Source organism: Neomonachus schauinslandi, chromosome 2, assembly GCF_002201575.2.
Source record: "Neomonachus schauinslandi chromosome 2, ASM220157v2, whole genome shotgun sequence".
Classification (NCBI taxonomy): domain Eukaryota; kingdom Metazoa; phylum Chordata; class Mammalia; order Carnivora; family Phocidae; genus Neomonachus; species Neomonachus schauinslandi.
In genome coordinates, this window is record NC_058404.1 from 14,497,016 (window position 1) to 14,512,646 (window position 15,631).

At 41.6% G+C, this 15,631-nt stretch overlaps 1 protein-coding gene across 1 annotated transcript in view; it reads left to right on the plus strand.

The window, feature by feature from the left end:
• WWC2 (WW and C2 domain containing 2) overlaps positions 1–15,631 on the plus strand; it is a 202,575-nt gene that overhangs the window by 129,604 nt on the left and 57,340 nt on the right. Inside the window, exons 5-8 of the mRNA XM_044911653.1 lie at positions 3,379–3,458; positions 8,242–8,371; positions 11,703–11,849; positions 12,888–12,961. Coding sequence (XP_044767588.1) covers positions 3,379–3,458; positions 8,242–8,371; positions 11,703–11,849; positions 12,888–12,961 — 431 coding nt within the window. The remainder of the gene's footprint in view (positions 1–3,378; positions 3,459–8,241; positions 8,372–11,702; positions 11,850–12,887; positions 12,962–15,631) is intronic.

The following is a 15,631-nucleotide window of genomic DNA, read 5'->3' on the forward strand; positions in this document are numbered from 1 at the left end:
CTCTAATAGTTAACGATGTCACATGGTTCTCCGAGAAGAAAGGTTGTTGAACTAGTTCAGACCATATTCTTGAAACCAAATACAATTGGAAATGATGTTTGATTGGAAATAATACCTGTTTTCACTTGTCATTATGATAGAAATCAGACTTTTTCATAGTTAACAACATAAAATGCAACATTGATACTTGGAGCTAAAGATCATTCAGGTAGTCCACTACGAAGACTCCCCAAGATGGAAACAGTACTTATAGCAGGCGTTAGGTAAAATAAATAATGTGGAATGAAAGCAAGCACAGGTTAGCTTCCTCCATCTTTGTCACTCAATGGACAATAAAATCTCACTCCCATCACTTAAACAGACAAGAGTGTGAAAGTTCCAAAGTTAATTTTAGATTTTAAATGATAATTTTTGAAAAAAATTTAAACTGGTGTGTCCAAATGATTTTTATGTAGAATGCTATTTTATGTCAGTGAGATATGCTCATTGTTTTAATTTGGTGGTTCTGAGTGAATTCAATATCGCCATTGTTTCTATCCACTGTGTTTTCAGAGGTAAAGACAGGCTTCAGGCCAGTTACTATTGATTTTTGGATTAACTGTGGTTGTTGTTCTGAAATAAAAATGTTACAGTCTTTGGTAAACAGCTCTTTAGAGGTGCTGTCATAAGTAGAAGTACGGGTGGAATGAGCTATTGATTACTGATGGCTCTTTTGACCTGATAATAATCGAATGCTACAACTGAAATGTCTTTATGATCCACCGTGAATGAGCTCACTCTCTTCGTGAATATGAAAGCACTTCCACAGTCCAGGTCGGATGGCTTCTTCTCCGTGAGGCCAGGCGGAAGTGCTCCTGTCCGCCTTTGGATTCCAGTAGCATCGCTTATACTTCAGATAAACTCAACAGATAATTTATCAACAGATAAATGATTGAATATCCATACTTCCCAAAGTGTTGTGCTTTATTTAGGTGTGCAAACATGAGTATCACACGGCTCTTGTCCTTGTCACTTTATTCTACGTAGTGCCTACTCTCCCTCTTGATTTTTTTCTCTCATTTTCCAAGATGCCCTGTTTTCCCTCCGACTTCTCTTGCTGCTACTTTGCAGCGTGTTTTGTCCCTTCCTCTAGTAGATTTCTGAATGGTGAAGGTGCCTTAGGCGTGTTCCTGGACTCTCTTCTGTTTTCAGTACACACACTCTCTAGGTGATCTCATTTATTCTCATGCATTTAAAGTACTATCTTGATGTCAGTGACTCTCAATTTTATATCTCTGGTCCAGACACTTGAACATCGAGCCTCCAGATTCCAATGGCCTTTGAAGTTTCCTGAGTATCAGAAAATTAAACATCTCAAAGAACACCCTTGATCTTACCCCCAAATCTGGTCCCACCCTCCAGGGAGGCACCTTCGTGCCCCCACCTGGCAAGCCAAAATCCTGGCAGTGATCTTTGACACATCTTGTCCCTCACCCTGCGCCTTGAGCCCATCACCAAGTCCTGTTGATTCTGCCTCCCAAATATGTTCTTCCTCTGGGCTCTACTCTCTATACACTGCCCCCAGGCCAACCCACGGTGCAGGTGGAATGGCCCCTTTTGGCCCCTCTGGTCCAATCACCAGAGTCATGACAGTGGTTTTTAAAAATCATAAAGCAGATCAGATCATGCTTTAAAATTCCTCCCCAGTTCTCCTTGTTAAGATAAGATTTAGAAATCTTCCATGTGGCTTCAAAACTCTATATAAGGCCTTCTCTTCCAGTTGGATCTCATTATGCACGCCACCTCTGTAATCCAGCGAATGGTAGCGTACTCTAACTCCCAGAGATTTTTTTTAAAGGCTTTATTTATTAAAGAGAGAGAGAGGGTGCGCACGAGTGGGTGGCAGAGGCAGAGGGAGAAGCAGACTCCCTACTGAGCAGGGAGCCCAAGGCGGGGCTTGATCCCAGGACCCTGAGATCATGACCTGAGCCGAAGGCAGATGCTTAACCAACCAGGCACCCTAAATCCCAGAGATTTGACGAGTTTCCTCCTCTCATGGTTTAGGGTTTGTGCACAAGCTCTGCCTTTTGAGGACCCCCTTTACCAGATGAAGCCCCACTGACCAGCTCTGCTTAAACATCATTTCCATAGACAGGCTTTGTCCAGCTTCTCACACTAAATCAGGTCCCGTCCCCCTTTTTCATCCTGAAGTATCCCGAACCTTTCCTTTACATTCCCCATGGTAATTGGTAAGATTTATTTCATTGGATGATTATTTGCTCAACATCTGGCTCCCCCATTGTTCTGGAGGACCCGTGAGGGCAAAGATCTTGTCTACTTTATTCACACTTGAGACCCAGGACCTGACAGACACATAGTGGAAAGTCAGTAAATATTTGTGGAATGGATAGACTAAATAGGAAATAAAAGTTCAAAAGCACATTGAAATACTGTCTAACAGAATGTGCTTCAAACTTAAGGCTATAATACGGAAGTAAACTTCTGACACCCATGTGAAAACCTTTAGTTTGTGACTAAACCAGACTTCTGCTGGTTTTTTGACCTATCACATTTTAGCATTGTCATCACCAGGACTGTATTTGGCAACAGGAAAAAAAACATATTTTTTAATCAGATTGACACCGGATGTTTATTGATCACGCAGTGCTTGTCCTTGTCATTTTTATTCCTCATAGTGCCCGGTAGTCTTCTAGAAGTTTGGGACGCAGCTGGTGTGATACAGCTTACTTTCCCATGGGGGACAGACAGTAAACAAATACACAGAATATTTCAGCTCTTGAGAAGTACCATGCACTAAGTAAAACATAATGGCCTACTTCACTTGTCATTATGATAGAATGGGATGGTTAGAGAAGTCCTATTCCAAAAGGTGGCATGTAAGCTGAGACCTGAGTGACAGGAGTCCGCTCTGGAAGATCTGAGGGAAAGCCTTCCAGGCAGGGGGAACAGCATGCTGCAGAAGCAGAGCGGGTATTGCCCGATACATTCGCGAAACAGAGAGGTGGCTGGCGGTCCTGGAGCGCAGCAAAGGAGGGAGGGAGGAGCACGCGCAGAACAGAAACAGAAACCGGGATTTCAAGGTCTGACTCCCCCCTTCCTGGCTATTTGTCACAAAATGGAGATAGTCAGGACACCAGCTTGCAGGAATGTTGCTAAATATGATGATGAGGGTAAATATAGGGGATAATGAACGTCACTGATAATTTAAACATAATTAACCTGCCTTCCACAGAATTTATGTCAGGGGGAAGCCAGCAGAGTAAATGTTAAACTAATGGTTATGTCTGTGTGTTTAATAGTTTACTGATGGACGATCTCTTAAAACAGTGTTGCTAATTATTTACAAACATTCTTATTTACATTGGTTTCTCACAAAAGGTTAAAAAGCTGAAGCGAGAACTCTCACAGATGAAGCAAGAATTGCTGTATAAAGAACAAGGCTTTGAAACGTTGCAACAGTGAGTATAAAAATACTGAAATTGGGAATAATTCAAAGCCCCCTAACTCATACAAAGAAAATAGAAGTACAGATTGCCTAAGAGATTTCTCAGAGAAACATAAAGTAAAAATGGCTCAGAGCTCTGCACCAAAAACCAAACAATCAACCAACAAACAAAAAACTTGGGAAAATTTGTCTACTTTGAAAAGGTCTAAAGCTTTATGAATCATTGGCGAGTCAGAGAAACCAGTGAGAAACTTCACTTTGTCTGGGCACCTGCCAGCCTGCTCTTAAGATTGAGGTTCGTGCTAAAGGGAATGGTCGCAAGAGCGCCTCCACGTGCGGCTCACGTCTGGACAATGTGAGCCTCTCCTGCCTGGAGCCCTGGGTTGGAGACGTCTCTCTGCCCCTTTGTCAGCCCCAGGTCCCACCTAACTGGGGCTGAGCTCAGGGAGCAAGTCAGGTGGTCAGCAGAGAAGCTTGAGTGCGTTCCTCATTTCCTGCCTTTCTTCTGTCCTTTCCATTCTATAGTCAAGTCTGATGGGCCACTGGCCTGACTCTAGACTGGGCCAGGCCAAGGGAGATGTAGACGGCAGAGGGTAGCGGATTCTGGAATCTCCTGCCCCGTTCCCAGTCCCCGGAAGCCACCGTTCTCCCGGCTGACGAGGTACTGCCGAGCTAAACCCTGACAGGCACACTGGGCTTTCCAACCCTCGCGATCCCTACCACACGGTCTCTGGTGTGAGGCAAGAAGCTGATGGTTTTCACAGCCACATGACCACAAAGAGAGGATTGAAGGCATTATCCCTCAAAAGGCATTCAACTGGTTTTTGTTTTTGTTTTTTTTTTTACTTCCCTCCTCTGTGTGCAGGGCTCTGAGCCAACCATGGTACAGTGTTTATAGAGAGTCCCTGATGGCCTGCACGTTCTTCCCCCCCATCCCCCTGTCTCCCTCTGCAGCAATCCAAGGCAGCAAGGCATTACCCCTTTTAAAGATCTGTGTGTTTGTTGGCCAGACAAAACATAAGCTGGTTGTTCTGTGTGTTTGCATGATGAGTTACAGCTCAGGACACCAGTCATGACTCCTGACCATCCGTCATATGGCTGATTTCAGATATGGGTCTTCGGGCTCAGTCTTCTTTTTTGCCACTCACCTCAAGTAATCATCACCATTTAATTCTTTCAGATGCTCCTGTCCTAGGAGCATACTAGAATCATCTGAGGAGCTTTTTTAAAAAATACCTGTTTTTGGTCTCCATCTAGGTATATTTTGTGTGATCCCTAGGTAGTTCTCTAGGATGGCTGTGTTCTAAGAACCTCAGCTGGCTGCAGAGCTGCCCCGAAGAACTGAGCAGACCGAGAATGACATAAATGTGATACTTGGTAATTGCATATCAACATAAAGGAGGGCTTTGTGGTGGGAGTGGAGAGAGAAAACAAACTTGAAGAGCCCTACAAAATGTTTAGCTATACGTTAAACATTTTTAAGGCACATGAAATTGTAACTCATGTCACCACCCGGGATTAAAGGTTAGCCAAACTTGCTGTTTTTGTTTTATTGATATAACAATGCTGTATTGTTTTAAAGCAGTTTGCTTGCAAGCAATTTTTATAGGAATCCAAGGCATGTTTAAGAATCTGTCAATAACATTCCACAAGAAAACAATAGACATTTGTTGTAGAAATTCAGGCATTCTCTTGCAATGATTCTAATCCCTTGAACCAAGAGCAGAAAGATATGATATCTAACATCAGAGACCTCTCTTGTTGATCCTAACTCTAGACAAAATAAAGCTGTTTTCATTCAAATGTTAACCACCATACTACTAGAACATTAAATAATGATTGAACCCAGAGACCATACTTTTCAAAAAACCACATTCCTGATACTATAAAGGGACTTTTCCTTGGGATTTTGACAGAAAATATATTTCAGGAAAAGATTTAAATAGAATCCCACGCAGGCTTTTATAGCTTTTCATTTATTCACAATAGAATGGACTATTTTTGCCAAATCTGGAGCTATAATGTAATTTGAACTCAGGCTTTCATTTTACTGAGTACACGAGTTTATGCTGGATGAATGAATATAGTTTTATTCTCTGCATTATTCATTTCAGTCTGTGGTCCCAGAGTTGACTTTGGCCTAGGCCATAGCATAGCTTATGTGTAGACAGATACCACCAGGAAGACATTTCTACTTTGCCACCTTCGGCATTCACTCAAAAGTGGAAAATGAGAAGTGAAGCACTCGGCCAGCCAAAAATGTATACCTAGCCTATGAAAATCTGGCTCCAGGGGCACATATTCTCCAGGGAAGGCTTGCAAATGGGAATCTCTTCTCTTTCGGAAGAGACCAAGATATAGGGGAAATTAATAATATGGTACTCAGAATCCCCACCCCACCCCCCCAAAAAAACCCCAAACAAACTTTAAAAAAAATTTTTTTAGGGAAGAATATAAAATTGTATTCCTCAAATTAAGAACAAAAAACACAGTACTTTGTTTTAAAAATCAGCAATTAATGCTAATATTTTGTTTGATTTTGTTTGACTTTATCTTATGGTCAGTTGGGGTCAAAAAAAGAGAGAAAAGGTGGGAGATGAAGAGTTGAGGAGAAAAGGAGAAACGTGGAGATAAAGGGAAAAGCAATAGGTAGAGGAAAACAGAGGTGCTCAGAGAAGGCAGAAGGGAGTCGGAGAGAAAGATCAGAAGGGCTCCCCGGTGGGGGTGGAGTGGGGGTGGGCGCTGAGCTGACCTGTCTTGTCCTTGTCGTGTTGAGCACCCAACTGAGCAGTGGGCAGCCAAGACATTTTTATCTAGTTTTAAAGCTCTCTGAAATGTAAATGAGCAGTCTTGACGTAGTCCTGCCTTTATTTTTAAGTGTTAAAGTTGATTTCTGAAAACAGCTTACCTACTTTTTTTGTTTTCTAACGTTGAAGTTGATTTCTGACTTAAAAATTTAACTGTTAGATTCTGAAGGTTTTACACAAATAGGAAGAAATCACTTGGGCTTTAGAAATTCACTTTGACACAGTTTGAGAGTCCTGTGTTAATAGCTATTTCATGAAATCTCACAGATTTTTTTTTTTTTAATTAAAATAAGCCTTTTGCCTCAACTAGGTTGGTAGATATAATACTTAAGGGAGCCAACAATTTCAGTGATAAATCCCTTCCCAAATAAATGGAATTAACCAATATTCGAAGTACCACCTGAGCTTTTTATCAAATATTCAAAGTGTAATAGACATAAGAGCCCTGATCCTGAATCTGTCATTTTGAGGATTGTCCCCCTACTAGCGAAGTGTTTATACATGTTAGGGGCTAAAGTTGCATAAACCTTCCCGTTTTGCTTTTTCACTTAGAGGAAGTGTGATCTCTAGGGTCCCTTCCCGCCCTAAACACTGTGTGCGTGTGCTCGCACCTGCTTAATTCAGTGACTTCGTTAGTTGTACTTTTATTATCAAATAACCTTATGATGAAATTCCTTTTATTTTCTTAGGTTAAGACTTTGTTCAGCAACAATAAAATATTTTCTAAAATAGTACTTGGGGAAATATGTTATCTGCCAACTGTACTTGCTTGAGTAAACTTTGTTTGGAAGAATGAATAAGATGGCATTGTTGGTGGGTTCTTTTTTGGTTTTGTTTTCAGATTATACCCCTCACATTGAAATAAATATAGATCATTAAATGTTTTAAACCAAATGAGCTCAGAGCCAGTTCTCTGTGGTTTCATAGGTGCCATTTCTCTGTGGATAAGACTAAGACTTTGTCCAAGAGTGAGAGTCGATGGCCGATGGGGCAGAGGTATAGCTGTATGTCCTTCAAGGGAACCCCAAGTTGTATTCAGAATGAATCCTGGGCAGCATCGGTGGTTGGAGAGAATCAGGAGAGCGAGAGTGAGGACACTAATGTTAAACCATTTTTTTTTTTTTTTTTTAAAGAGTTCGGTAACTTGGTTGGGCCCTTCATGCACAAAGAGTTAGGTTACTTGAAATCCTCTGACATAGGGTGACCAAGCGAACTGTAAGGACGATTTGGTGAGCAGATCTGGGGGGTGCGATAAATGAGCTCCTTGAAGAGGTTTGTATTCAACATTAGTTGACAGATGAATACATCTACCCTTCTGCTGTATTCCTAGATTTGAACTCATCAGCAAGGCAAGCAGTTTGATGTCAACTCCTGTCATAAAAACAGAACAAGTACTTTTCATATATTTGAAAAGAAACAAGAAACTAACCACACACGATCCAAATATTGTAGGATCCTCACTAGTATAAATAATAATCACTCGCATTTCAGAAAGGCCCGTCAGCCCGCAGGCACTGTGCTTGGTTTGGCACAGACGTTACGGCGTATGTAAAATTAGGCAACGGTGAGGAATTCCGAACTTCCTGTAGTTGTCCAGTTTATTGGCACTTCTGTCCTGCTAAATCCTTTCCCCGGAGCCTTAACCTTTCTCAGGGTGGAGGTCGGGCTTAGCGTGAGGATTTTGAATTCGGCCCATGGTGGGGTCACCCAAACCAACTGAAGACAAAATGACCGAGCCTGAAAATGATGAGGAAGGTACGGGGCATGAGGTGGGGGATGGGAGAGTGTGAGCTAGAAGTGGTTGGAAGAGAAAGCAGGAGGAACAATCCGCTTGAAAGGATGATACTGGTATGTATCAGAAGGCAAGTAACAGAATCATCAGCCAACTCCAACAATCCGAAAACCAGTTCCTATACTGTTGGCTTAATTTGTACTCTGTCAACACTCTTTGACGTTTTTCTCTTTTCTTTTTTTTTTTTCTTTTAACAGAATAGATAAAAAAATGTCTGGAGGCCAGAGTGGCTATGAACTTAGTGAAGCCAAAGCCATTCTAACTGAACTGAAATCGATCAGAAAGGCTATTAGCTCAGGAGAAAAAGAAAAGCAAGATCTGATGCAGGTATGTTGTGAAACATTTTGTTAAGTCAGACACCTACCGGCTGGGGCCCCAGAAACTCGCCTTGAGGCAGAAGTTCTCCGTCAGAGTCTGGATGGCCCTTTCTCCCACTGCCTCATTCAGACTTTGTTCTAGGCACTGAGGCCACGGGCTGCATTGGAGGTGAACAGGTGGGTTTCGAGGTTCTGCTATGCTTATTTGAAGGCAGGCCTTGGATGGCCTTTGCGACAGGAGGTGGTGGATCCTGGAGCCCATATGAGATGAGCATTTTGGTGCACCTGCAACTCACTAAAACTTCGTGTGGAACCCAGATAAGCAGGGTTGTTTAAACCGCGATCCTCAGCCCAGGATGCAGAAAGGGCATGTCACGGGTCATCAGTGAGTAGAGGATATGCCTTGAGGAGTGCGGGGAGGGTATATGAGGAGCTTAGAAGAGCTTTTGCCTACCCCTTGTGACTCTGAGGTGCTATCTAGAGATGGGGAGTGTTGACCCAGCTGCAGGATACCCATCTGGTCATCCCAGGAAAGTTGCTAATGGCAGAAGATCCCCTTGTTACACCTGTCCGGTTCTTAGCCCAGGGGACTTGGCTCCCAGGGATCCAGCCTTGTGTGTAAAAGAAACAACCATTCAGTGATCAGTATCCTGCTTTTTAAATATCTATATTCAGTAGGTTTAGTCGGATTGGGTCTTCTTTTTTTTTTTCTGAAGAGTGTGTCTCTTCCTCCTCTTACCTTCCCTCCATCCCATAATTATCACAAGGCCTGAGAATTCTTTGTATTTCAGATATTTGGAGCGCTGAGTAAGGATTTAGTCTGTGTCTTGAGGAGAATGTTAGAGCCAGTGGCTATGTTTGCATTCTTAGTAGAAACTCTACCTTTAAATACTATATTCAACTACTTCATGTCAGTTTTCAAAATGTCAACTGAATATAGGTATATATTCTTAAACACTTATAATTGTGCATTTAGGGAATTTTGAAATAACTTGCAAGAAGCGATCAAATAGAGAAGATTATAGTATTAATAGGAAATCCTTATAAGCACTGACTGTGTGCTGGGCAGTCTTCTCCCTGCCTTGCATGAAAGTAGTTCATTTAATTCTGACAACAACCCTAGAGATGGGCATGTATTATTCTCACTTACAGATAGGAAATTGCAGTACACAAAAATTAAGTGACTTCCTCAAAGTCACACAGCTCAGAAGTGGTAGGACTTTGGTTCAGACCTAGGCAGTCTTGCTCCAGAATATGGTGTTTTAAATATATATGTGGAACACAGAAGACTTTATTTGGATGTATTTTTATTTTGTTCCACCAAGATCCTGATGATTAAATCAGTAATTCCTCAAATGCACACCATAGGTCCTTTGGAAAAAGTTAATAGAACCTGAGCAAATTTACGTTGGAACTTTATAATTCAGCAATTTTAGGTTATCTTTGATTGTTCCTGTAAAGAAGAAATTTGGATTTATGCACAGACCAGATTAAATTAAAAGATTAGATTCCTTTTCAATTACTAAAGCATAGAAAACAATTAATTAGTAGATAGGGCAATCAACAGTAGAGCTGGGAAGGACATTAGGTGGGCAGTTTCTGTGACTTTCAGAGCTCTTTGACCATGACCCACAGTAAGAGATATATTCTAATGACAACCCAGTCACACACAAATGTCTTCATGTTTGGACACATACATACCGTATTTCTTAATACTTATTTCTTAATACTCTTAATACTAGTAACGTGGTCTGAATTAATTTTCTAGTCTCTTCTTTTTCTTTTTTTTTTTTTTTTTTTAAAGATTTTATTTATTTATTTGAGAGAGAGAATGAGATAGAGAGAGCATGAGAGGGGGGAGGGCCAGAGGGAGAAGCAGACTCCCTGCCAAGCAGGGAGCCCGATGCGGGACTCGATCCCGGGACTCCAGGATCATGACCTGAGCCGAAGGCAGTCGCTTAACCAACTGAGCCACCCAGGCGCCCTAGTCTCTTCTTTTTCATCAAAAAACATGCTAGTCATGACCTACTAAATTGATGAGGTGCATGGTCGGCACAGACAGATTTGAAAAATACTAATCTTTTCTCTCTACTAATGAAAAAATAGAAAAGACTTGCCCAAAGTCACTAAAAGGTTTCTTTGTTCTTTTCTGTAGTCTATTATTTGATGTGACTGCTTGAGTTTTATCCCTCTTGTACATATATTTTGCATAAATATTCCTTTGAAAGAAAATAAAGAAGGTTAGGTAAAAGGCACAAATCAGATCTCTGAGATTTCTAATTTGGGGGGACATTTCTCATTTTTTATCCTAAGAATCGTAAATGTCAGGATTAAACCCTGGCTTTCTTAAAGTTAGTAATAATGAGTTTCTTACCATTTTTATTAGTGTTTTATGAGGGGGAGGGTTGATAGCAGTGTAGCTAAGATCTTTCTCCTTTTAATACTTTCACTTGCTCACATCCTCTCTTTAAAGTAAGCTCAGTTCGGGACCCCTGGGTGGCTCAGTCGGTTAAGCATCTGCCTTCAGCTCCGGTTATGATCCCAGGGTCCTGGGATCGAGCCTCCATGTCGGGCTCTCTGCTCAGCAGGGAGCCTGCTTCTCCCTCTGCTTGTGCTCTCTCTCTTTCTCTCTGTCAAATAAATAAATAAAATCTTTAAAAATAAATAAAATCAAGTAAGCTCCGTTTATTAAGTGTGGGTGCCAACCACAGGCCCATTCACTTTACAAAACCAGACACTACCCCTCTGGCAGTACCACGCAGTCGGCGTAAGGACAGGCTTGGGATCCGCCGCCAGGACTGCAACTCCTGGCCCTCGGTCTCTTCATCTCTGACGTTAGTGGGAGCAGATAATCCCTTTGGTTCCATCCCGATGTAGAGTGGCATAATTATAGAAGTCTGCTAAGTAGGAAGTTTGCTTGCTAGATCTACAATGAGTTTGCATTGTAGGTATTCCATGTTTCCATAATTTCTGCTGCATGAAGGGAGTAGTTGAAATGAGTCTTTTTAAAAGAGAGCTCTTTTCAATGACATTTTAAAAACAAGAAATGCATGTATTACATATAAAGATGCCATTATGCACAGTGTGAATAATTGCCATGCTGTCTTGGGGAAGGTAAGATAACCCGTTTATTATGATCTCACATACTTCCAAAGTCACACGTGTGTATGTACAAAATCATATTCTCACCTTATTTTTTCAGTAATTTAAAATGATAAGTTCCTGCTAAAATAAAGTCGTTTTTCTATGGCGATCATGTCTTTCAGTTTGAGTTTACCTGCTGGGGAAGTTTTTCATCTTACTTGTTAAGCTCTATGTAGGACTTTGTGTTTCCTCAACAGAGTCTTGCTAAGCTGCAGGAGCGGTTCCATTTGGATCAGAGCATTGGCACATCCGAGCCAGACTTGAGATCCAGTCCTGTGAACTCCCGTTTATCTCTGTCCAGACAGACCCTTGACGCTGGGTCACAGACAAGCATTTCTGGAGATGTAAGTATCCATGTGGCAGGGTTGGCCCCAGCGCTGTCCTTGACGAGCCTGATCTACAGTACGGATGGCAAGTGGGACAGGAGCGAGTGAGGTGGTTTGCGCTGCAGCTGTGTGGATTCAATATTTCCTACTCCTAGATTGGTTTTAAAAAATCAGAGCCTTATCTTTTCTGTCCGGGTGCCAAGCATATCAGGATCTGTCCATATGAATGGCTTTGTTCAAACTTTCTCAGACCGTATTTATTTGGAGACGTTATTGAAAGGTTAGAGGTGCATGAGAATTTAAGTTTTTCCTATTACATTTAAGGTCTTCGAAATTCAGATCTTTTCAATTAAGCATTGAGGCTAATGAGAAACAAAAAAATATGCCTTAAAATTTTTTTTTGTAGATCAAAGGTTGTTTATATTAAAACATTTGATTTGTGGCTTATGCCTAGCATTTGAAAATATTTAACAGTGGTTTGACTACTGTTAATTGTTTTGCATTCTCTCCTTTGGGGTGCCATTTAGCAGATACTGTTTTCTAGTCCAGTCCCAGTTATTTTCGTATTCCCTATTGCTTCTTTGAATTCTGTGCTATGAAAATAAAACAGGTAGAGATCAACAATAGGACTTACCTGTTTGAAAAATTGGTTTTTGAAGTTATTTAGTTTATGTTCTTTGCATTTAGAAGCTAAGTGATGGAAATTTGGGTTCATGGAGATAAGGAAATTAGTTTCAGTTCATAAATTTTATTGACCTGTACGCCCTTCGTAAACTCTTTAAGATACCAGAAACCTTGACATAATACTTTTTATCTTGAATTTAATGTGTGGAGAAAATGATGTTAAAGTCTTTGAAAAACAGACAAGCTTGAATTAAAAAGAAATGTTTTGCCCCTACTGAGACTAGAAAGTAAGTGCCTTTTTAAACTGGTGTTCCCAATTTCAAGACCATCTTCTTTAGTTTTCCAATTACTTGTGCTTCCTAGAAGCAAAAGCAGTTTACCTTCATTCATTAGCAGAGTTAATTGACTTCTTTCCCTTTTGTTTTTTACCAGATCGGAGTGAGAAGTAGATCAAATTTAGCTGAAAAGGTCAGGCTGAGCCTACAATATGAAGAAGCCAAAAGAAGGTAACAGCAGGGGAGCTATTCTGTGTTCGGTGGTCAGTGGGCTCAAACGGTATTTTCTTTCCCAGAATTAATCTTTACTCCTATAGTGACATCTGCTGGGTGCTCCCCAACATCTTCCTACCAAGGTTACTCTTGCAGGTTTTTAGATGTAAGGGTTGCAGACCCCCCTCTCAGCTCAGCTTCTCCCCCCTGCCCACAGCTGAAGGGCAGGGAGAATTAATGAGAAGTGTGGGCATGAAATTGCCCCCTTCCCTTCTGGAAGAAGGAAGCTTTGAGCTTGTCCAGTACTTACTCACAAGTAGAAGCGGGAAGATGGGTTTCTCAGGTAGAATCATAGTGCAGTGACTTGGGTACAGGACTTAGAGGCCGAGGACCTCTGAGGTAAATAACTGGAATTCCTTTGTTTGGAGGGGAGGATTTCCCGCCAACGTCCTTGAAGATGCCGAGCTATCTGTTCTGGCAACTGACTTTAGGGCAAAGGAGGAAAGAGCCTTATTTCTCTCGTTTATCCTCTAGACCCTTAGAACCCTGTGCTTTATTTTCCTCACCTTGTGACTCTGCTTGGGGAAGCCTCAGGAGACTTCTCCCTCCTCATCCAGTAGACAGGCTCAACTAGTTTTCATAATGTGGACACCTTGCTCATTTTGAGGGAGAGGGTCATACTGATCTATTTGATTTCATTATTTTCCTTTTTAGAGTTTAAAAATGCTTTTGATTTATTATTTAGGAAGGCATTGGGGGAAAAAAAACTGCAGTACCCCCCTGAAGGCGACAGAGAAATTTATCATGTTCCTCCTCGAGAACATGGAAAACTCAGCTGAGAACCTGCTAGAATGTCAGAGTTTGCTATCATAAGACCATCAGATAGATAATAAAGTATACCCATTGTTACTGGTGATGAGGATTATTTAAAAGTAATTAGCCAAGGTTCTTGGAGGTTATCTGGCTTTAACATAGCAATTATTTGATTTGCCTAAATACAATATTTGCCTCTTTGTAACCTGTTACTAATACTACTTAGTTCTTTGATGACTGAAAAAAAAACAACAACAACCCATAAGCTTTGTTCTACAAATTGCTAACCGTGTGTGCTTGAGCAAGTCAGTTTCTGTGAACAACATTTCACTCAGCTAATTTCAATGCCTATAAGTTTTCCTGGGTAGATTATACATTTCTTGAGGTTATAAAACATTTTATATACTTTATTGGCTACTTCTCGGAGCCCAGGCAAATGCCTTACCCACCATAAGGATTGAGGACTGCTTTGTGGTTTTGTGGCCCTCTGGCTGTGAGCATACCAACCCAATAGCGGCCACAGCTCCTGGGTTCTACTGTAAACAAAGCCCAGGATCTATGTCTGGCATTCTGAAGGAGAATGGCCATAACTCAGAATTATGTTGGAGAATAAGGCCTCGTGCCCCTGAGTTCTTTGGGGCTCAACTTGGCTTCCCTTGGATCAGCTGGAGCTTTCACTTTACTCTGGCTGCTAACAGCTTATTCCATCTTCCTAGATGTACCTGGAAACCTTCATCATATCTTCTTCCCCAGATTTGGTGTGCCCTTTCCAAATAAAATCCAAGACCCACCTAACGCCTGATCCCACAAGTAATAGATGCCTTTCTTTCCTTCATTATGTTGTTGCTCCCAGTTCAGTTGTTAATTCAGTCGCATCAAAACTTAAGATATTGGTTCTTTCCCATTGGGTTGCTTCGCTGTCCTGTTCTCATTTGGGGTTTTATTTTAAAGTTACTAGCAAGGCTGATGAGAAGGTAAATCTTGAGGTTTGTGCATGTGTTGAAAATGTTCTCTTCTTCAGTTCTAAGTAAAGAGGCGGGTTGTATTTCCCTGAAACCTGTTTTCTCCTCCAGCCTTTGTTTTATGTGCTTAATGAAGCTAATAATACCATGCTTAGTTAGCATTTTGATGATTAATTTTCTTGCACACTGAGACAGTTGTGTATGGTTTTGTGGTTCTGGCTGAAGAACAGCTGATGTTACATCTATCATGAGTGCAGACGCTGGGTGGAAATCAGAAGCACACTGTACCTGCAGTGCTGGTGAGGGAGGGCAATTTTTTTTTTTTTTTTTAACTCAAACAAGAAACTGTGGCACAAGAATGTGGATATACTTCCATCTTTGTCTCAATAACATTATTTCGTTTACCTTTTTTCTTCCATCCTACAACTTCTTCCATTAAAAAGGGAAATAAAATGCCCCTCTTTCCACTTTTCATATTGTGGTATGGGCTATACCAGTATCCACAGGGATCATCCAACTTTTTTTTTATAGGAGTACCGATCCCCTGCGCCAGCATCAGTTGTGTTCATAATTTGCCTTGATGTGGTGCTGATGGTCAAAACAGCCATGTGCCATTTGCCTTGCGAACCATCCTGGTAGTGCTCACAGTGCCCCGGAGCAAGTCGTTTGGTTCGGAGGCCCGGGGGCGGGTCAGAACGTTCTCATTCCGTCAGAAGTTAACTTGACCGTTTAGCAGGAAGCTCGCGACTTGGTGGACTCCCAGGTCAGGCAGAATGATGCAGCCGGTGACGTTCCTCTCTGCGGGGCTTTCCTGCTCCTCCTCCCATCTTCCCGTCCCTGTCCCCCGTGCTCCAGTACCTGCAGCCACTGTGCTGGCTGCCCGTCCGTGCTGGGGAAGGTGCTACTGGACGGC